This window comes from Callospermophilus lateralis, chromosome 19 (genome assembly GCF_048772815.1).
Source record: "Callospermophilus lateralis isolate mCalLat2 chromosome 19, mCalLat2.hap1, whole genome shotgun sequence".
NCBI classification, from domain to species: Eukaryota; Metazoa; Chordata; class Mammalia; order Rodentia; family Sciuridae; genus Callospermophilus; species Callospermophilus lateralis.
In genome coordinates, this window is record NC_135323.1 from 35340472 (window position 1) to 35363411 (window position 22940).

Consider the following 22940-nt stretch of genomic DNA (forward strand, 5'->3'; position numbering starts at 1 on the left):
CCTCCCGAGCCACTGGGAGTACAGGCGTGTGCCATGGCAACCCGCCAATTCTGTGATATTGATCCAAATTCTTCTGGGGTAGCCACAGGAACACAGCCTAGGATGCTTCTGAGACAGCCTTACCCACCAGAGGGACTGGCCAGATGGAACTTCTCTGAACTGTTTGTGATGCGCTGGGGGAGATCCAAAGTCTGGATCCTGGGAAACTCAACTTCTGAATGATGCTGGGAAAAGAAAGGTTTATGGGAAGCATGTTCTAAATTGGAACTAGGACAGGAAAGGTGACCAAGACCCCTCAGAACGCCGCCTTCCAGAGTCCTCACCAGCCTGACTACAGTTGGAAATTCTACCATTAGGGATTCATTTCTTTGGCTGATGCCCCTGAAAGTGTCATCTTTGTTATCACGACTTGCCTCTCCAGTGGACAGCCAGCAGAACGAAGGAGCGAGCAAGGCCCCATGTCACACTTTCCTTATCCTGCTGCGTCTTCAGGCAGCCCTGTAAGGTGTGACATACAGCTGTAAGGTACTCATCTTACAGCTGGGGACACCGAAGCTCTCTCATGGGGATGCCAGGTTTGGCCCCAAGCTTTCCTCCAGGAGCATACAAGTACCTGGATGACAGACAGGTCCCTGAGCACTGGTGTAGGCAAGACAGGGAGGCACAGGAGGCCGAGCCTGGAGTCAGGCCAAGGACATGCGCCTCAGTGCTGATGCCCGGGCTGGGTTTTGAAGGATGTGTAGGAGTTGGGTGGATAAGGAGGTGAACAAAGTTCCCTGCAGAGGGACTGGCACCTCAAGAGGGGCGCACAGGGGTGGCTGTTTTGGGGAAATGTACCATCAAGTGCCTAAGAGGAGGAGCACAGAGAGATGCAGGTCCCAGCCTCAGGGGCCACTAGAGAATCCCAAGCCAACATTCCCAGCGCCTGCCACTATTTCTGGGAACCTGCCCGTCCCCAGCAGCACCCTGATGTCGGGACTTTTGGTTGGCCTGGCATGGTGCCACACTTCCTTCCCATGCAGCACCTCAGAACCCCCAGGGCTCCCTTTCCCAGCCTCAGGCCCAGGCAGAAGTCGGTTCTCTGTGTCTCTGACCCTAGGCGGGAGACAACCTCTCCCCGGCTGCCCTCGCCTCCAAATCTTTCCCTTCCCTCTGACCTCCAGTCCTGGCCCCAGCTGGTTGGAGACACCTAGGGAGTCACAGGGACAGGCTTACCCAAGACACCTGCCAGGGGTCGGAGGGCAGATATGCAGGTGTGCACACATGGACAGGTAAACAGAACCAGCCCAAGGCATCCCCCGCTCAGAAGCCATCTGTCTGAGGAATGTGTCAAGATGATTTAACACTGGCTTGGACCAACGGGATTCCAGGTCCCCGGGGGCTCAGAAATGCCCTGGAATGTTCTAGAAGGAAGCTTAAGGCACCCTGTGTCGGTCCACCTTTGTCCACCCCTGTCGGGTTGGGAGTCGTGGAATAAGAACCTTCAAACTTGAGACAGATGTATTACCCAGAGGTTCTGAGATGCCAATTCAGATCCCAGAGCCGGGCAGCCACTTCTGTCCTGTCCCCAGCAAAAGTCCAGAGAGAGGCTGGCCCCGCCCCACAGGATCTGGGGTCAGGCCCTCAGGGGCTGCGGTGTTGGCTGGGTGGGCCCTCCAGAGGACCAGGACCCGGATGCTCTGCACAGATCCTCATCCAGGTGGAGTCGAGGAGGACAGCTGAGTGGCCTCTAGGAGCCATGACCTAGCACCTGGAGACACTCTCAATGCTGGCACCACCACAGGCAGAGGAGCAGATTCCCAGGGACTGCTTGTCCCCTCTGATGAATGAATGAGTCATCGTTTCTCTGGACTCTTCGGGATGAGAAGAAATGGCCAAGAAACAGTGCCCACGCCTCTCCTGCTCCCTCCTCCTCAGTGCTGAGAACCAACTCTGGTTCTTGCAGGTATCGGGGACTGCCCAGCTGGGGTGCCTCAGTCTCCCGCTAGTGCCTGAAGCTGCCCACTCCAAAAGCTTCTTCAGAGGGGAAAGGAAGAGGAGTCCCACGCGGTGACTTCCATCCGCTCTGCCCGTGATCCCTTTCAGAGGACACCAGACTGGACGGGCCGGGAGGTTCCAACCGCAGTGCCAAACCCAGGGGTAGTGGGCACCCAGGGCACTGAGCGGAAAAGAATTCTGAGCCCAGGCACATGCTGTGATTGACAGGCGCTCTCTTCCATGGTCAAGGGTATGATGCCCCACCTCTCGTCTGAACAGGGGACAATTTCCCAGCTGGGACTTTGGCAGCACAGAGAGAGGCCCTGGCAAGTTGGTTCTGTGCTACCCACTAGACTCCTCAGGACCTTCAAAGGCACGGCTCGGCCCGTGGTTCCCCGGTCTGCCCTTTCTGAAGACATTAATGCTGGTTATTAGGAAACGCTCGTCTACGGTAGAAACACATGGCAGGGTTAGTTTCTCCTTCGTGGAAATGACTAAAAGCTCTCCTTCTTACCAGTCTTCAGGGATGGCCTGGCTGTCACCAGAAGGAAACTCACATCCTGCAAAAACTCAATCCAGGGAAGGGCAGACTGGCCTCGGCACTGATTCCGGTGACAGTTCACAGATCACGTCCAGTGATGCTCTGATCCAAAAGCCCAAGGGACGGATGGAGTCTGGGCCATCTCATTTGGACACCTTGGTTTGCAGGGTGCTGGGCAGGTAGAGGTACCTCCAGATGGCGTAGTAATGGGTGCCAGCACCGAATGCCACAAAGAGGTGCCAGATGGCGTGGGCAAAGGGGATCCTGCCGTCGCTCTTGAAGAACACCATGCCCAAGCAGTAGAAGACCCCTCCGGTCATCAGCTCCCAGATACCCTCGGTGTTGGGCTATTAGCAAGGACAGGGTGGGGCACAGGTCAGAGGAGCAGCCAGCAGCCCCTACCACCCAAACCAAAAGACAAGTAGGTGTCAGCCCAGAGTCCCCATGGGAGTCTTGATATTGCTGAGTGGACAATCCAGCTGCAGAGTGATCCTTTGGGGATCACTCCCCAGGTCCCCGAGAGACCCTGCACACCTGCCCACCAGGTACTCACCAGTCAAGAACCTTCAAACTTGGGACAGATGTGTTACCCAGAGCTTCTGAGATGCCAATTCAGGTCCCAGAGCCGGGCGGCCACTTCTATTAATTACACAGTCATAGTAATTCCCAGCATTTCCCGGTACTTTCTGTGGGCCAGGTACCATCTTAAGTGTGTATGTGAATTGTCTAACATCACCTTCACGAGAGTCTTATGAGGTGGGTTTTATGCTGTGGACAGCCACGGGGAAATGCCCGTGACATGGTGCAAAGAGAAATGCAGGTGTAGAATAGTCCCTGGAGTGATTTCAATCTTGTATAATAAAAATAGACGCCAGACGTAATGATGCACACCTGTGATCCCAGCAGCTCGGGAGGCTGAGGATTTCAAGTTCAAGGCCAGCCTCACCAACGTAGGGAGGCTCTAAGCAACTTAGTGAGATCCTGTCTCAAAATAAAAAAACAAAAAGGGCTGGGGATGTGACTCAGTGGTTAAGCACCCCTGGGTTCAATCTCTGGTACCAAAAACGAAAAAAAAAAAAAAAAAAGAATAATAGACAAGGCAGTATGTGTCTGCCTATCCCCAGATACCTGCATCTAAATTTTTTAAATGGAGGTCTGAGGATGTAGCTCAGCGGTAAAGCACTTGCCTAGCATGCACAAGGCTCTGGGTTCTATTCCCAGCACCACAATAAAAAGTAAATCTTACAAATGGAAAAGATACACAACAAACTGTTCATGGTGGTTACAGCTGGGGGTATTGTGCTCTGGAGATGGGAGGTGCCATTTTATGCAGGACTTCTCTGTTGAGTGACTACATGATTACACATGCATCTACTACGTATGTATCTAAAGATATGATACATAATTTAATGAATATGTTATAATTTAATAGATGAATATATATATTTTAAACAAAAATAAGCTCAAGAGGGGGAAAAAGGTAATCTGGAAAAATAAATACAAATATAAAGGGAAACTGTTGAACAGGTAGAACAATGTGGAAAGATTTCACTGCCGAGTATTAAAGTGCAGTTAAAGCTGCCCACGAGTCCGTTTGGTAAAAAGAAGCCAAGAATGGGCTCTAGGAAACAGTTCTATCTATCTGGGTGGACATTTGAATTTCCCCTATGATGCAAGGAGAATCTGTAAATGGTAGATAAATGAAACAATGGCTGACCATTTGGGGAGGGATCACCATATACAAAAGAAACCACAGTGAATAGAAAAGTAAAATGTGGCCAGGTGCAGTGGCGCATGCCTGTGATCCCAGAGATTCGGGAGGCTGAGGCAGCAGGATTGCAAGTTGCAGGCCAGCCTCAGCAACTTAGCCAGACCCTGTCTCAAAATTTTAAAAAGTTAAAGGGCTGGGGATGTAGCTTAGTAGTAGAGCACCCCTGGGTTCCGTCCCCAGTGCCAAGATAAATAAGTAAATAAAATAACAACAAAAGGGAAATGTAAAAAAACAAACTATAAAAGAAATAGGAGAGGGCTAGGGTCTCACTACCTTGCTGAGGGCGTCCCTCAAATTGAGATCCTCCTGCCTCAGCCTCCAGTGCAGCTGGGATTACAGGTGTGTACCACCATGCCCGGCTCATGGGTCTCCCACTTAATCCTTAAACACAAAGTAGACCTGAAGCAAAAGAGTTGGCAAACCTACTCGGGGTTGGGTGGACAGGGAGTGGTGGGGAGCCCAGAGGGGGCCCCAGGATTAGCTCCCATGTTCTCCTGCCCCCTCCAGGCTGACTGGACACCCCGTGCTGGACATGTGGGACTCACCATGGAGAGGATGACCAGGGCCGGGAAGAAGCCCATCACGACGTAGCAGAGCAGTTCCACGAGCTTGTACCTGGCAGGAAGAGAAGCCGTGTTGGCCTCTGGACGAGACTCCCCACGAGGAGACAGCTTCCTGCTCCCGCTGCTGGGGAGAAGGGGTGCCCTGACCAGGAAAGGGAAAAGAAGGGACCCTCTCTGCAGCACTCCTTGGCCCAGCTTTGACCAACTGCATCTCCAGGCAGTTGTGTGGCTTTGGGAAAAATCTCTTTCCCTCTTGAGACTCAATTTCCACACTTACAAAATGACATGCTGGAGCTGGACCAGGGATGGCCAGTATTAGAGCAAGCACATGGGCTCTCCCAAGGCTCAGTCCACGGCAGACATTACCATTCGATCCCAGCATCTCTTCCCACAGGACACAAACAGCCAGTCTCCATTGAGTGAGTTGCTCGATCAATGAAATCTGGGTGCCATCCTGGACTAAATGGCCTCTATAGAGTTCCCATCTGCTGACACAGTCCAGGGAAGGCAGGTTACAGTGACCCAGTTCAATGGGCCTAGCAACCTGTGATGTCTTTTTAAAAAATTATTCAAATTGAACCTGTGGGCTGGGGGGCTAGGTCCAGTCTATGGGCCTGGATATTGGGGGTGCCAGGCAGAACTCTGCTCTCATTTTCTGGGGTCATCCTGGGATCTCATCTGCCCAGGACACTGAGGAGGCCTCCAGAAGCACCCCAACCTCCAACTCCCAGCCCGGGCTTACCGCTCATGGAAGAAGAAGACATAGATGGTGCCAACAGAGGCCATAATCCAGACCAGCCACCGCATGTGGGAGGCCCAGGGGCCCAGCTCCCGAAGGTTCAGCCTGGGAGAGAGAACCGAGGGCACAGGCTGCGGGAGGCCCATTGGGACCCAGACCTCCACAGCCAGCCTGCTGCAGGAAGCTGACCCCAGAGAAGCCCTGTCCCCTGCTGCAGGAAGCTGACCCCAGAGAAGCCCTGTCCCCTGCAGCTGCCCAGGAAGGGCAAGGACTCTCCGTGGAAAGGAAGAAAGGACACGGTAATCCCAGCAGCTTGGGAGGCTGAGGCAAGAGGATGGCAGGTTCAAAGTCAGCCTCAGCAATTTAGCAAGACCCTGTCTCTAAATAAAATATAAAATAAGGCTGGGGATGTGGCTCAGTGGTTAAGCACCTCTGAGTTCAATCCCTGCTACCACAAAACAAAACAAAAAAAAGGCACTAACTATATTGAAGGGGCAAACACTCACTCACAGGCTGAGAATCCCTCATCTAAAATGCTTGGGACCGGAAGGGCTTCAGATCTTGGAATATTTTGCATATGCATAATATGGGATAGGACCTAGGGCTAAACATAGAATTCATTTATATCTCCTAGACACTCATGCACATAGCCTGAAGGTGAGGTTGCACGATATTTTTAGTGTTCCTGTGTTTAAGCTCATGTGTGGTCACAGGTGGAATTTTCCATCCATGATGTCCCAACGGTACTCACAAAGTTTGGATTTCAGATTTCCAGTTTTCAGATAAGGGGATGCTCAGCCTGGATCAGAGGGAAGTTGGCAAAATAGGTCATGTCCAAGAGAGAAACGGAGGAGCACCTCAAAAGAGTGGGACATCAGGGAGTGAAGCATGTTCAGGGGGAAATTTGGTAGAATCCATAGAACTTTGCAGTTTGCAACCCCAGGATTCCAGTTCCAGCCGAAAGCCAAGGAAAGAGTTGTGTGCTGGTTACAGGCGGGCGGATCCACCTCTGCTCCTTTTGCCTGCACTGGGATAATGCAGCTGGGCCTTGGGAATAGCCATCCTTTGTAGAGGGTGCAATATTACGTTTTGGCAGTAGAGGGCGGTGGGGAGCCGCTCCTCTGCAGGAGGCTCTTCCTCCTGGCTCCCATAATCCTCTGGCTTTTTTCCTGCCTTGCCCAGCCCTGTCTTTCTCCAGTGCCAGGTGCCCATGAGGCACAGCTTCAGTATGATTTAAGTAACCATGGCACAGCCAGGGGCCCCAGACAGAGCAGGCCTGGTCTGTGCTCCAAAGAGTCACTCCCTGCCTGGTGTTCTCAGCCCTGCACACGTGCTTGGGGTTCCCACAGCACTTCCCATGCAGCAAGCTGACCATCTAGCTGCCCCGAGGGTCCCTGCAGAGGGACCACTCCTCTGCTGTTCCAGCAGCACACAGTGACCCCCAGCATGGAGCAGGTGCTGACTCAGCACCTCCCAGTGGATGGCCTCCTCTGGCATCCTGAGGGCCAGGTGCCAGCAAGTCACACCAGTGGGATCTTCACCAACTTCTTGCTGCCCCACGCCCTCTCAGGAAAGGTGAGATCTCAGCCCTGGGCAGAGGGCTCTTCCTTGGGCATCAGAGCTCAGCACAGGTTTCAGAGGTAGTTGTGATCTCTTATAACTTTACTACCACTGTTCTTTAGAATTGTCTCTTTTTTTTTGCGAGGGTGGGTACCAGGGATTGAACTCAAGGGCACTCGACCACTGAGCAACGTCCCCAGCCCTATTTTGCATTTTTTTTAGAGACAGGGTTTCACCAAGTTGCTTCCTACCTTGCTTTGGCTGAGGCTGGCTTTGAGATCCTCCTGCCTTAGCCTCCAGAGCCGCTGGGATGACAGGCATGCGCCACTGTCGTGGCACCCCCGACCTCCACAGAAAATCTTAATTAAGCTTCTCCAGAAACCCTCAACATAATTGTCCTGAGACTCACAGCAAAGTTCCTGCAAAAGAATTTTTAGGCAGGGGGTATGCTTGCAGTTGGAGAAGAAAAAGTAACTAAGCCCCAACCTTCACAGAGACGTTTGCATTTCAAAGGACAACAGTCAGGCCCTGTGGAGCTAGCTGTGGGAAAGAAAAGGGAGGCAAACTCTCCCTTGCTTGGCCCCTGGTTTTCCCAGAGAGTGTCCTTGATTTTGTATCCTGGCCTGGGTGGATTTGCCCAGAACGGTGGGAAAAAAGCCACTTTTGTGTGGACATCTGCAGATTGTGAGTCTCTGAGCCCCTCCCCCTACACACTGGGTCTAAACTTTCTAAACTTGGGGTTCAGAGGGGTTGATTGATTGGAGCGAAAGCTTTTCCCCTGTGGACCTGGCTGCAGCCAATAAACCTGCTTCCTGCTAATTCCTCGGTGTCCAGCCCTGTGGTCCCACCACACCCGGCTTAGAGCAGTCTTTTATTCTTATTAGCCAATCCCCTGCCACTTCAGTCCTCCATTAATAATTCTTAATATTGGGGCTGCGGTTGTGGCTCGGTGGTAGAGCACTCGCCTAGCTCACGTGAGGCACTGGGTTCCATCCTCAGCACCACATAAAAATAAATAAGTAAAATAAAGGTATCATGCCCATCTACAACTAAAAATATATATATATATATATATATATATATATATATATATATATATATATATATATAATCACATTTAATTTTTTTTTTTGTACTGGAGATTGGACCCAGGAACACTTAACCACTGAGCCACATCCCCAGCCCTTTTTAATATTTTATTTAGAGATAGGATCCTGCTGAGTTGCTGAGGCTGGCCTTGAACTTGAGATCCTTCTGCCTCAGCCTCCCTTGTGGCTCAGGAGGCTGCTGCTAGAGGATTGTGAGTTTAAAGCCAGCCTCAAAAACTTAGAGAGGCTCTAAGCAATTCAGTGAGACCCTGTCTCTAAATAAAATATAAAAAGAGGGATGGGGATGTGGCTCAATGGTTGAGTGGCCCTGGCCCAGTTCCAAAAAAAAAAAAAATTCTCTTAATTGGTTAAATGTTGTTGCAAAGTAGTTTTTCCAAAAACTCCTGAGTACTGCACTCCCTGACTTCTCTCATACATCAGAATGGTCACCTATTGCTCTCATGGCTGTGAGAGAGCCTCCCTAGGATGATGGTCCCTGAAAGTCTCCCTTTGGGAAACTGCAGAAGTCTCCATTATGTTTCAGGATCAAATAGTGCCGTGGCCACATTCAGAGGCTGGCCTGATTTTTTTTTTTTTTTTACCTTTTGTCATTGATTTATGATTATTTTCAGTCTTTGCCTGAAGAACTTTCCTGTCTTTCATTTCTTTTACTTCCTCTCTGATTGCTTGACCTTTCCGCTTTTTAAAATTTTGTGTATCCTCCCTGATCACCTCATGCCTTTTCACTGTGTCAGCGTGTGATTTTTTTTTTTTTTTTTTTTTTGGTAGTTGTTTTACTGGTGTTTTGTTTTGTTTTCCCTGAATTGAATTCATTAATTTATTCAATGTACTATCCTATCGTGATGTGGATTTATACTTCAATTTGTTTCTTTGGGCTTGAAGTCACTATTTTGGTTTCCATTGGTTGTTCTGTTTGGGGGCTCTTGTTTAACTGCACTCATTTTCTTATTCAGGGCTAGAAGCAGCTCGGTTCTGCCGGGCAGCAGTCGGAAGGGAGCTGAACTGAAGTAGAGGACTGGGGACCGCCAGCCTGCGTCTGCCCGCCACCACCTCTAACCTCCAAGACCTAGGAGCATGAAGCAGGGACTAGCAGCAAAAGCTGGGAGACCAGCACTGAGCTGCAATATGTGCTTCTCCCGAGACCAAAGACACCTGAGAAAGAGATCCTAGGCCATCAATTAAGGACGACGAGCAGGAGCAGCAGCCCCGGTGCCACATACCAGAGGGCGCTGCTTCCCTTCCACTTTCCAGGGATGGCAGACACGAGCAGCAATACCCACAACGCGCACCAGAGGGCGCGGCTTCCCTTCCACCTTCCAGGCACAATGTGCTCGAGCAGCAGCCCCAGTACCACGCACCAGAGGGCGCTGCTTCCCCGGAATCCACCCACTGCTGAACTCACACTTTTCTAAGGAGCCTTGTCCAGTGTCCAGGACAGCAGGGTGCCACCTGCAGGGGTGGGGTTACTGGCGGTGTTTCTCTAAACGGTTGCTAGAGAGTGAAGTGACGCATCCAGCTGCCGCTGTGCTCTGCCCCAGGACGATCCCTTTCTGAAATCTCAGCCTGGGGTTCTGTGATTGTCCAACAGGTGATGGTGGTGACAGTCCTTGCCCTCCAAAATATTTATAACTGTATTTTGTTTGTTTGTTTGTTTACTTTGGTGTGGTTTTTGTTAAAGCACCAGGAAAGCTTGTGTCACGTGTGATTTTTTCTACACTTTCCTTTCATTCTGGACGTGGTCCTGCCTCCCTAATTCTGGGACTGGGGATGGACAGTGTGTTCTTATCTCATTTTTCCTGGCTGCCGACAGGGGCGACGGGGTGGATCATCACTGTCTCCACCTCACAGGTCAGGAAAACTGAGGCTCAGGCTCAGTCAGTTGCTCAAGAAGCAGCAAAGCTGGGACCAGAACTCCCCATACAGCCTGTTCTCTTTCGATTACAGCAGAACCTTTCAACGTTTTTTTGGCCACCCAGCACCCTTTCTTTCAATAAAACGTCTGTGCAAAAATCTTTTATATAAACCCAATGTGTAAAAAAAAAAAGGGGGGGGAAGCACAAATGTTTTTTTCCTGAGGAGATGGGAATGGGAAAACTTGGAGTCATTCATGTCCAACTCCCCTCCCTGGTCCTCTGGGGACCCTCCAGGGCTCTGCAGAGAATAGCTTAAAACCCAGAAAAATGCAAAGAAAAACACCCACCTGGTGATTCCAGGCCACCTCACCCCACATTACCCTGTCACCATGCACCCCGTAGCCACTTTCTCTGTCTCTCTTGCTCACATGTCAACCCTCCCCGCAGAGTCCTGCCGATTTTCCCCGGGGTGCGCTCACAGGGCGCGTGTCCCCTCCTCACACCCAGTTTACTCAGTTGTGTGTGAGCATTGGGCCAGCGGCTCTGTGCCCTGTTGCTGCACAAGGACAGGCTGCCGGTGCTTTGGTTCACAGCGATCCCCTCCCACAGGTATCCAACGGAGCGGTGCACAATCAGGGCAGAGAATAGAGGCCCGGGCACTCCATCAGGCAGGGGAGAAACTGCGTTGGAGGGAGTGAGTGCAGCTAAGCACACACTCAGCTTCACTTTTCTTGGCAACAACCAAAAGGAGCCAGGGAGATTGTCAAGACAGAAGGTGGCACCCAGAGACGGCACGGGGCCAGGAGAAGCCGCCTGCTGGAATGAGCATCCTCCAGGGCCTCTGACTGCTCTTGCCTTCTGCTCCCGGCAGCCTCTGCGACCTCCACCTACCTGCTAAGGCTGCGGCCCTCAACCAGGACCTCAGCCTGAGTCTAGACTTCTCTGCAGGCCTGCCCACCTGGTATCTGGCAACCAGAAGCACTCGGCTTTCAGGCCCCTTCTGTCGCTAAGCCAGCTGTGCATGGGGATCATGTGCCACCATGTCCCCAGCCAGATGGCACCAGGGCTGCTCTGCTCCCAGTACACACTGACCTCTCACCTCATCCCCACCTTCAATTACAGCCCACTTAGAGGTTCCTGCTAAACTTCTTCTTAGTCCCTCCTCTTGATCTCCCTGGCCACCGTGATGGCCCAGGCTACCGCCATTTCCCCCCAGAGACCTCTGCACCTGTCCCCTGGGCCCTTTCCTGGTGCCTGGGCAGCCCTTCATCGCAAAAGACAAAAGCACACCAGAGTCCTGTTCAGACCCTCCTGTCCACTGCTCAGTGCTGACCCAGCAGGACCACGTACTCCTGACCTATCTGCAGGGACAGGAATGTCTATGGGTCCATCGCCCATGACCCTGAAACAAACCTGGGAACCATGCAGACCCCTATCAACAGGAAAAGGACCTATTCACCCTGAGCAAATGGCAGCCTGGCCGCCATCTGCCTGGGGAAATGGTGGGATATGAGCCCCACGCCCAGCAAGGAGAGGAAACGGGTGACTCCTGCACATGTGACCAGACGAGTCCCCACCTGACTGACGAGATGCCCTGGAGAGGAACGAGGTGCTCAGAATGGAGATTCCTGCCTCTGGGTCCCAGCAGGAGGCCACACTACCCTGGGCCTGCAGGAGTCGGAACAAGCCCCTGGCTTTGGGGCTCAGGGCCAGGGGCAAGGGTCTGAGCACGGTTTCAGGGGCCTGGTCACCTTCTGGGTCTTTCTCTGAGTGCTGGTTACAGCTGGCAGCGATTCAGCAAGATGTGTGTGGGGGACTGTGCATATTCTCGTGGGCGTTACACCTCAACGCAGTGTTTTTGAAAAGCAATAGCCTGTTGGGTGCACACCTGTAATCCCAGTAGCTCTGGAGGCTGAGGCAGGAGGATCGCAAGTTCAAGGCTAGCCTCAGCAACTCAATGAGACACTGTCTCAAAAAGGGCTGAGGATGTGGCTCAGTAGTAAAATACCCCTGGGTTCAATCCCTGGTACTAAATAAATAAATAGATAGATAGATAGATAAATAAATAAATGTAAAAAGGAGTAGCTCCATATGCACAGATAAAACCCATTTATCAGCTGACATAATAAAAGAGAATATTCCACTGTGAGAACCAAGAAGAAATAACCCAGGCAAACGTGTAAGGCCTCCCATTCCTTAGAGGGAAGCCTCCTCCCTGGGAAGTTCTCCTGCGGTTCCCCTGCCAGGTCAGGTCCCGCGGAACACTCATGGCTGCTGTGTGTCACTGACCCGTCACAAGCCTCCCTCCACCCACCAGAGCCTCAGTAGCTTGACCCTGGCACCGATGGCCATGGGACACTCATTCCACAATGCTATGCAAAATCATCTTCCCCCTCAGTGGCCCATGGGGTCCTTGAGCCACAGGTGCTTGGCCTGAAGTTCAGAGTTTGTTCCATCCAGAACTGTCTGGATTTGTTCCTAGATCAAGTTCAAAGCCCCTGAGACATTTACCGAAGGGATTTAAACTGGACAATCTTTTTTTATTTTTATTTTTGTACCAGGGATTGAACTCAGGGGCACTTGACCATTGAGTCACATGCCCAGTCCTTTATTTTTATTTTTTTATTTTGAGATACAGTCTCAATTGCTAGGCTGGCCTTGAACTCGAGATCCTCCTGCCTCAGCCTCCGGAGCTGCTGAGATTACAGGTGTGCACACCATGTCCAGCTTAAACTGGACAATCTTGGTGGAGGGTGATTTGGCAACTTGTACCCGAGTTATTAGCACCTCCCCTCCATGGCCCAGGAAGAACAATTCTAGAAGCATTCCCCTCAGAGATGAGACTTAACCACATGAAGTCCCTGCTTCTATAGGCCAAAGGTTGGCTACCAGCAATTTCATGTGATTGTAGACAATACATCCATGCACCTTTGCTAAGTGATACATGAAGATGTGCACTGATAGGCACTTTCACCATCAAGAAATAGACACTATTTATGGGGTAGCAAGGGAATATCATGCATCTGTTAAAAATGGGATATGGGAGCTGGGGTTGTGGCTCAGCAATAGAGTGCTTACCTAGCATGTGCGAGGCCCTGGGTTCTATCCTCAGCATCACATAAAGACAAATAAACAAAATAAAGGTATTGTGTACAACTAAAAAAAATTTTTTTAAATGGGATATGATCTTTTTTTATTTTACATACAACGGAAATCTTCAATGTGCTAACATGGAAAGATATCCCTGGCTTCATTCCTAAGAGTTACCAAAGCAAATTGCAGAAGGGTTTGTATAGCATTCTTCCTTTGTATTAAAAATAGGCAGAAAGCAGAACTATAAATATACACTTCATAAATATCAAAAGCACTTATGGGGCTGGGGGTGTAGCTCAGAGGTACAGCCTTTGCTGAGGATGCCTGAGGCCTTGGGTTTGATCCTAACTCCACAAATAAGTAAATAACTTTAAAATACATGCATGTGTATACACACGTATACACCTCTAAGTATTTATTTATACATGCATAGACACAAGCACATACACACATACATATCGTACCTATTTGCTCTTTTATGCATGCAATAACTCTAGGTTATGCAAGAAATGTAATCAACAGCAGCTTCCTGATGGGAGAACAGAGCAGAGGGTTCTTGTCACCACCTCTTTCTATGCCAAGTCAACCTATTACCCAGTTAACTATAATCACGAATGTGCAGAGCAGCGAAGCCAACCGACCCAGGGTGGCCACACAGAGTACTCACCAGGGCGCGTAGGAGGCCGCTATGAAGAAATAGATGACCATCCGGTCAATCATATGCAGACAATGTTCCACCATCCTAGGGCAGGCAGAGAAGGTGTTGGTCACGACCCTGGGCTGGAGCGCTACCCAGGGACACCCGCAGCTCCCCCCACCCCAGAGACTGGGCTGGGGCAGACTCGCCCCCATCCCCCATCCAGCCAGTGGGACCCCAGGAGCCTCAGTCTCCCTGCCTGTAAGTGGCCAGAGCAGCAGTTTTCAAACCCGGCTCCCTGCTGTTGTAGGGGTGCACAAGACGCCTGGGGTCCCCTGTGGTGAATACTGACTGACATGCTCCCTGCGTGCGCAACTCTGCATTTGGGGTTTATATACTGGGATCTTCAAGAGATGCCAAATCGAGAGAGAATCCTGTACCTCAAAAACATGTATCACTGCAAAAACAAACAAACAAAAACCGACGACACTATGCACCCCTGGGTTCCAGCATCCTGCTCAGAAGACCTCCGTGACTGGCTGCCTGGCCTTGCCACCCAGGGACCTGGCAGGAGTCACCAACCCTTCTTAGCTCTGTAAAATAGGAAGGAGACTGTATTCCGACCACAGAGTCATTGGGAGCACTATGTGAGTTACTATTTAGCACATCGCACAAGGAGAAGTGCTCAGTTAATGCTAAATCCTGCCGTGGCCTCCCCTTGAACAGTTGAGCTGTGGCCCTCATGCTAGGGCTGGTGACCAGCCTCCAAAATGGCGCCATGAGCCCTGCCTCCTGGAATTCTCACCCTGTACAGTCCCACCCATGGCGGGGGGGGAGGGCAAACTCATGCAACCAATAGGCTCTTACAGAAATAACAGAGTGTGGTTTCCAAGGCTGGATCATAGGATATATTACAGCATCTACCTTGTTCTCTTGGGCCACTAACTTTGGGGGAAACTAGCCATCATGTGGTGTGGGGAAGTTCATCTGGGGAAGGTTCATCTGGGCACTAAACATCCAGCGCCAACTTGCTGGCCACGGAAGTGGGCCCTCCAGCCCTCCGTCGGGCCTTCAGATGACAGAGCACCTGCCAACAAGTGACTGACCCCCAATCCACAGCTGGGGAGCTCCCAATCCTCTGAGGCATTGACAGAGGAAGCACATTTCTTATTTTTAAACTACCACATTTGGGGGCATTTTTGTTAATGCAGCAATCAAGAACTAATACAAACTGTGATTCTCTCCAGTAAACCGCAGCCCTGAACAAGCTTGAACAGGGACTCAGCAGAGGTTCAGCCACACCTGTTTCTAGACAAGAAGACAATGATAATGGCTGCCACATGGGGAGTCCATGCCACCATCAGCAAGCATGCTGTTCTAGGCCCCTACTGGCGCTGACTGGCAATCTTACCTACAAGGCTGGTCCTTCATTTTTTTTTATGGGGGTGGTAGTTACCAGGGATTGAACTCAGGGGCACTCGACCACTGAGCCCCATCCCCAGCCCTATTTTGTATTTTATTTAGAGACAGGGTCTCACTGAGTTGCTTAGCGCCTCTCTTTAGCTGAGTTTGGCTTTGAACTCACGATCCTCCTGCCTCAGCCTCCAGAGCTGCTGGGATTATAGGGGTACATCACTGAGCCCAGTGAGGTCCCTCATTTTTATCTTCCACATCACGGTGAGGACAGAACAATCATGCTGCTGGCTCGTGGGCCCTAAAATTAATGACTGGTATCTTTAGAGGAGGAAAGAGAGAGACGTGGACAGAAACACACAGCAGGAAGCTGAGGCAGAGGAAGATGGAGGCTGAGTTAGGAGTGCTGTGGCCACACTCTGAGGAGCTCCTGGAGCCTCCAGAAGCTGGTGGGGACAGGAGGGAGCCTCCCCTGGGGCCTTGGGAGGAGGCCCTGCCCACACCTTGATCTCAGACTCTGGCCTCCAGGACTGTGAGGAAATAGATTTAAGATGCTTAAGCCTCTGGGTCTATGGTCATTTGTCACAGCAGCAACAGGACACTCAACCTGTGGGGCTCAAGAAGGACCTGAGAAGGAGGGGAAGGATGGGGACAGGAAGGGAGGGACAAGCTTCATCGGGAAACTGGCACCCTGGAGAAAGCTCTGCTCAGACAGGAGCAGCTATGGGACCTTGAGCAAGGCCCTGTCCTGAGCCATGATGTCACGCTCTGAGTGGGAGGCACATGTGGGGGGCTCCTGTGAGTGAGGGGTCTGTCCAGGTGGGATCAACCCAGCTGCCCAAGGCAAAGCTTGTCCCCCGCCCCAAGTCAGCCTAGGGGTTACCCCACCCTCAGTCACTCCGGGCCTGAGGTCTCTGGCAAATTCAGTTCCCTGCCCCGTCTCTTGGGCTGAGGCCACCCCATCCTGCTGGTGTCCCCTCCCATGGGTTGGACAGAGGCTACCTGAGGTGGCTCTTCTTCCAGGAGACAGTGTGGAATATGGTGGACACCACGAAGAGGGCGCAGAGGCCAAGGCCATAGATGGAGGCGGAAATGGTCTCCCAGCTGTCGTCGGACAGGAAATAGAGGTTGGAGCTTCCGAGGATGCTGGGGATGATCCAGAGCTGGAGACAGGGCGGGACAGCGCTGTGGGCCACTGGGACACGTAGCCCAGGCCACCACGCTTACCCCCCCCCCACTTCCTCTAGACCACAGTGACCAATGTGGCGCCAACATGGTGGCCTCGGGGCACGTGATGGGTGGCCGGTGGCCCTGCAGAACTGAGTCGGTTTCTTTAATTGCATTTGAATGGATTCACATTGACATTCCAGTGGCCACATGGGGCTAGTGGCCACCAAGGTGGACCGCGGAGATCCAGAGCATTCCTTAGGCTCTCCAGGTGCATAAGAACCGCCACTCAGAGAACAGCAGCTCCGCAGCCCTGGCACCACTCGGAGCCACCACCTGAGAGCCAGATGGGCCATGCGTCACACCATCACCCCCTTGGACTTCCCTGAAGGCCGAGCTCAGGTGCCCAGGTGCCACGCAGCTTGCAAAGGGTTTAAATAGCGGATGATGCATTATGACGGAACCGCGAAGTCCTTTGTCTTTACAAATGCATCATCTCCCCCCTGGGTCCTTGAACTTGACCTCCAAGCCCTTCCTTCCTGCTCTGCCCAGATCACATGCTCTGACCTTACTGTCAGCCATTCCAGGGTGACAGTTTTCCTGTCTCAGCCTTTGCACATGCTGTTCCCTCCCCTCCTCGGGTGGCTGGCTTCTTGTCAGGTGAGACAGGAGCGGGGACGAAGGGGTCAGAGTTATAGATGTTCAAAATCATTTTTCTTAATCTTCTTATGTCACCTTAAAAAGTGAACCGCCAGCATCGTGCTTCTGCATGAGGCTGTCATCCTCTTTGTGACCACCTCCAGGCCCTCGTCGGCACCTAGTCACTCATTCCTTCCTTCCTGTGAGCGCTGATATACCCTCAAGCGAAGAAGGACTCAAAGCTCACTGCGGGCATCCTGCCCTCCCAGAGGGCTCCCAGGGGCTGGCTAAGAGGGTTACAGTAAGTGCTCAGTTAACGGAGGGCCAGGTGGTGGCTCAGTGGTAGAGTGCTTACCCGGCATGTGTGAGGCACTGGGTTCGACTCTCAGCACCGCATATCAATAAATGAATAAAATAAAGCCCACCAACAACTACAAATACTTATAAAAATTTAAAAAATAAATAAATAGAGGGCTGGGACGGGTGCTGCTCCATCTCCAGAGCCTGCTGGGCACAGCCATGACTGTCTGCAGATTCAGGGCCCAGAGCAGAACAAAACAGAGGCTCCTCCTCAGCCTCAGGCCCCGCCCACCACCACCACCCCCGTTCAGCACCCCTTCCCCCCCACCCCCGCATAGGCACTTGCATTTGCCAGGAGGATACATAGTGACTCCCGGGACCCTCAAGCCACCCTTGGGAATGACTCATGACACCCATTCTGCAGACGAGGAAACGGAGGCTCCAGTTGCTCAATGATGGAGTTGGGGTTCAGAGACAGGTCTCCCCTCGCTGGAGGTTTGCTCTTGGGACTTGGGGCAAGTCCTCTGGCCCCAGCCTCAGTTTCCTCCTCTGTAAAACCGAGAGCTCCTGTTCTGAGGGGGTTGACTAAGAGCAGCGCGCACAGGAAGGGGCATCCGTGTGGCGCTGGGCACTCACCATCTCAGTGCCGGCCGGATGAACCCCTCAGTTCTGGGGCTAAGAGGTGGGAGCGGGGCCCAAGAGGGGTGGGGCCAAGAGAATTGGGCGGGGCCAAAGTGAGTGGGCGGGGACAAGAGAATTGGGTGGGGCCAATGTGAGTGGGCGGGGACAAGAGGGGCGGGAGTAAGATGAGTGGGCGGGGACAAGTGGAGGGCGGGGCTGGGTAGTGGGAGGGGCCATAGGTGGGTGGGACCGAGGAGTGGGCGGATCTAAATGAGTGGGCGGAGCCAAGAGGCGGGGGCGGGGCTGAGAAGCAAAGCAATTTGGCTCCTCGGGTTCACTGGCAGCCACCTGAAACGCCAAGGAGCCCCCTCAAGGACTCAAACTACACTCAGGACAACGGCAGTCTGGACCTCCAGGGAACCAGGAACAGCTTGCAGAATGGCCGAGCAATGGGCACTGCAGGGCAGCCAGGGCATACCACTCAGGGCTCCCCAGCAGCGGGGAAGCCGGGAGGGACTTCGGGGGAGCATTTCGACAGCATTTCGCTGTCTCCTGGCCCCACCCAGCAGGGTCCCCCTCGCAGCCCTCGGCCCCCGAGGGCAGACTCACAGCGTGGGTGGCACAGTTGGCGGCATGTTCGTACTCCGTGGGCTGGTACCGCTTGTGGGCGGGGACCCGGTGGTTCATGAACCTGGAACAGAGGCAGAATTCCAGGGAGTCAGCTGGGGAAGCCAGGGGCCCTGACGACCGCACCCCTAGCGGAGGGGACAGGCGCCTCTCCTCCCTCGGCCATCCTCCCTCCAGTTCAGATGGGGCTGCGTCCCAATAAAACCCCTGGGAAGTCAAACGTGCAGTTATAGCCTGACACGCCCATCATGAGGGAAACCCCAAGCTGAACCAGCGTCGGGGGCTGTCAGCTGCAGGATGCCGTATTCTATTGCCCTCCCTCCCCTGGGGATTGAACCCAGGGGGGTGCTTAGCCACAGCTCTGGGTTTGCTCCCAAGCCGCTGGGATTACAGGTGTGCACCACTGCATCTGGCTTCTTCTTCTTCTTTTTTTTTTTTTTTTTTTAGAGAGAGAGAGAGATTTTTCCTCCTTCAATATTTATTTTTTAGTTACCGGCGGACACAACATCCCTGTTTGTATGTGGTGCTGAGGATCGAACCCGGGCAGCACGCATGCCAGGCGAGCGTGCCACCGCCCGAGCCACATCCCCAGCCCCGCATCTGGCTTCTAATTTTTTAAAGTATAACTCACACACAGTTTGGCTCCCCAGGGGTAGAGCTCCATGAATCTTTACATACACACACCCACATAACACCACCCGGGACATAGCCAAATCCCCTTCTGCCCCTCCCCAGTGTGCACCTTTCCTCAAAGAAATCACCTTTTGACATTTGACTGATTATAGATCAGTTTTTCCTGCTCTTGAACTTGCTATTAATGGATATATATTGCACACACTCTTTTATTTCTGGCTTATTTTGTTCCAATGATTTTTGTGATATCCATCCATGTTATTAGATACAGCAATTGGTTGTTTTTGTGGCTGCATAGTATTCCACTGGGTAAATATACCACACATGATTTATTCAAACTGTTGCAGGTGGACATTTGAGTTTAGGACAAGAAGGGATAATTCTGTTCATGAACACTTTTGTGCACATCTTTGGGTGAACATGTGTATTTGTTTTTGCTGAGTTAGGATCTACCTGCAGAATTGCCAGGTGACTTCATTTTAAAAATAAATATTCATGATGTTTTGGTGATTGGAAACTTTAAAGTGTCACCACCTCTGGTCCTCATGGCAGCACCATGTGGAATTATTATTGGGTTTATGGGTGGGGAGACTGCCGTGCAAAGAGGTGAGAAAGCGAGGTCAGCAGGTGACTTGGGACTCTATCTGTCCTAGCTGACTTCCAAACCTGGCTTCACCATGACATGGCTGTGTGGGGGCACTTGGTCAGCCTGGGATGTCACACAAGTGAGAGCTGGTGGTACCTGGCTCTCAGGACAGGGGTCAGGAGCAGCGTGTGAGCAGCATTCAGTTCCTGGAGCGCATGGGCTCAGATCAGGTAAGTAACCAGTTCACCTTGAACTTCACCAGCATCGTCTACCAGAGGGATCAGCCACCACTCAACGCACCAAAACACTCTCCCCTAAGATCTCCATTATGACTATGTAGACCCCCCACACACACACACACACACAAAAGACAGAAATGAGTGTATGGTTCAGAGCCCAGAGCTCCAAGCAACTTGGTTCAATGAGCATTTATTGAACACCTTCTGTATGCTGATATCATGTGGTCCAGTTTATGGGGCATTTATTGAGCACTTTCCAATAAATGGAATGGTGAAGTAAAAATCCCTGGAGCATTTGTTGAGTGCCTTCTATGTGCCAGCTTTATGTTAACATAGTTCATGGGACATTCATAGAGCCCCTTCTGTATGCAGGCTGTGCATATACTAGTGTGGCCGGGGCAGGAGCAAAGGCTGGAAGAGGCTCTGCCAGGCACTGACCCTGACCTCCCCTGGGGTCCCCAGGGTCTGGTTTCCCTATGCTGGTCCCCTGGCACCTGGATCAGGTTAGGGGTCAGCCCCCGAACTCCTCCTGTTCTAATCACTGACCCTGCCTGCATCAGGCCCTGGCTCCATGGTCATGTGACTCCGTGGTCAGTGTCAGGCCGAGCCCATCAGACCCAAGAAAGCTAAGACCCCAGTCACTGGTCCCAAGGCTTCTGGGCTGAGCCTGCCCAACCCAGTGCTCCACATCCCTGCTCTGAGCACTCTGGCAGGAGGAGACTGAAAATGAGGCCTAGGATCTCAGTGGGAATGGCAGGAACCCTGCAGAGGGGAGCCCCCAAAGCAGAGCCTCCCTGCAGACCCAGAACAGCAGCCCCAGCAGCCACCCTCTGCCCAGGTGGCCCAGGACGTTAGCAGCAGCCAAGACCAGCTTCTCAACAAGAACCGTGCTGTGGGGCGAACCCAGGGAGAGGCAGCCACGAGGTCCCGTGGGCAGAGACAGGAGTGAGCCTTCTGCAAACCCAGGAGCACCCTGGGTGCCAGCCGCCACCAGAGCCACAGAGGGACCGTCAGACCCCCAGCCTGCTCCTGCCGTGATCCTGGACTTCTGTCCCTGGAACCAAGTGCATGCTCCTCTGTCACTGCAGCCAGAAGACACTGTCCCAGGTACACGCTGTGGGCATGGCGATGGGCTCTGCCCAAAAGTCCCTAGGGAGATGGTGCCAATTGCCAATCTATACCACCGCCACCCGGCCGGGGACCGCAGCAGCCAACTGCGAAGGGACCACAGGTGGGCGCTGCGTCTGTACCTGCTCCAGGTGTGGCATGGCCACCTCTCCTCCCCTGCACTCAAACAAACACCCTGAGCCACCCACAGCGCCAGCCATGAGGGTACAAGGATGATGTCATGGTTGCCGTGGTGACCTGGGACAAGCCGTTATTTATTTATTTCTGGGCTCCACAAAACTCCCCTTGTCTGTTACTTACGCTGCAGCTATTGAAGGCCAGCGAGGGAGGGGATGAGAGGCCAGGAGACGGGAGCCAGGCCGGGCAAGCGCCCAAAAAACAGTTCCCACCACCCCAAAGACCCGGGGACGTTGCCTTTAACCCCTCGGGGACCAGTTTCTTCATAAGTCCCACTTTAAGAAGATACAGATTTTATTTTTTTTAAGTTTACATGATAGTTTGCATGCATAAGGTTTTCTTTCTCTGCTATAGTTTTATGAGTTTGGATCACAGAAACATCACCACTGTTAAGATAACTAACAGCCCCTTCAGACCCCCACGTCCCCAGGTCCTTGGTCCCCAACACCTCTCCAGCCTCAGCCCCAGCAATGGCTGTTCCATCTCTTTCTAATTTTTGCCTTTTCCAGAATGTCACATAAACAGAGTCATCCCATAGCTACAGAGCCTTTAAAAATGTTTAAAGAGATCTTATGATATCAAGTCAAAGTGCATTTTCCATTTTTATTTATTAATTTATTTTGGTGCAGGGATTAAACCCAGGGATGCTTAACCACTGAGCCACATCCCCAGCCCTTTTTTGTATTTTATTTAGAGACAGGGTCTGGCTAAGTTGTTTAGGGCCTCATTAAGTTGCCGAGGGTGGCTTTGAACTCCCAATCCTCCTGCCTCAGCCTCCTGAGCCACTGGGATTATAGGAAAGCATCACTGTGCATTTTTAAGTGAAAAGGAACTGTGTTTTGGATGCCAAACAGGATGTGATTATTTTCTATTAAGATGAATCTAAGACAGACTTATTTACACTAAAGGCAAACGGAGTCTCCTGAAGAGAACCTCACCTTTTTGAGTAATTACTCCATATCTTCCATTCTGTTTCCCCATACAAGCCTCTGAGCCTGGCTTCTCTCATTTAGCATTGGGGAATCATTCTTGATGTTGTATGTGCCTTCATTTTATCTATTTTTATCTCATTTAATTATTTTCTTTTATGGGTGCCGGGGATTGAGTCCCTGGCCATGTTATGTACACATTTCACCTCTGGGCTACACCCACAACCCTCCTTCCTTTGCAGGACTGAGCAGTATTCCATTGTATGGATGTACCAGAATTTATTCATCCCCCGAGGGACAAGGGGACTCATTTTTTTTTTTTTTTGTACCAGGGATTGAACTCAGGGGCACTCGATCACTGAGCCCCGTCCCCAGCCCTATTTTGCATTTTATTTAGAGACAGGGTCTCACTGAGTTGCTTAGTGCCTTGCTTTTGCTGAGGCTGCCTTTGAACTCAAGATCCTCCTGCCTCAGCCTCCCAAGCGACTGGGATCACAGGTGTGCGACACCTTCAACAGCTTCATTTTTAACAGATGAAATCAGAACAGAGCTGGCCAAGAGGCAACCTCAAGACTCCAGAAAGTTTCTCTTGAAAGAGGCCAACCCTTCTAGCAGCATGTTGCTGGTTAAACTAAAGA

At 51.8% G+C, this 22940-nt stretch overlaps 1 protein-coding gene across 1 annotated transcript; it reads right to left on the reverse strand.

Moving 5' to 3' along the window:
* Positions 1-2661: 2661 nt before the first annotated feature.
* Mmd2 (monocyte to macrophage differentiation associated 2) lies at positions 2662-18673 on the reverse strand. The gene is made up of 6 exons (XM_076840601.1): positions 18593-18673; positions 16259-16419; positions 13874-13948; positions 5595-5696; positions 4835-4904; positions 2662-2865 (listed from the first exon to the last, which is right to left on the reverse strand). The coding sequence occupies exons 1-6, from the start codon at positions 18668-18670 to the stop codon at positions 2662-2664; spliced, it is 690 nt and encodes a 229-aa protein (XP_076696716.1). The 5' UTR covers positions 18671-18673.
* Positions 18674-22940: the final 4267 nt, after the last annotated feature.

Coding starts and splice junctions, on each gene's coding strand:
- Mmd2 (XM_076840601.1), bottom strand. CDS start 18,670: ATGAACCACCGGGTCCCCGCCCACAAGCGGTACCAGCCCACGGAGTAC. Junction 16,420..18,592: donor CCAACTGTGCCACCCACGCT/GTGAGTCTGCCC, acceptor CCCTGTCTCCAG/CTCTGGATCATCCCCAGCAT. Junction 13,949..16,258: donor TGGAAGAAGAGCCACCTCAG/GTAGCCTCTGTC, acceptor TGCCTGCCCTAG/GATGGTGGAACATTGTCTGC.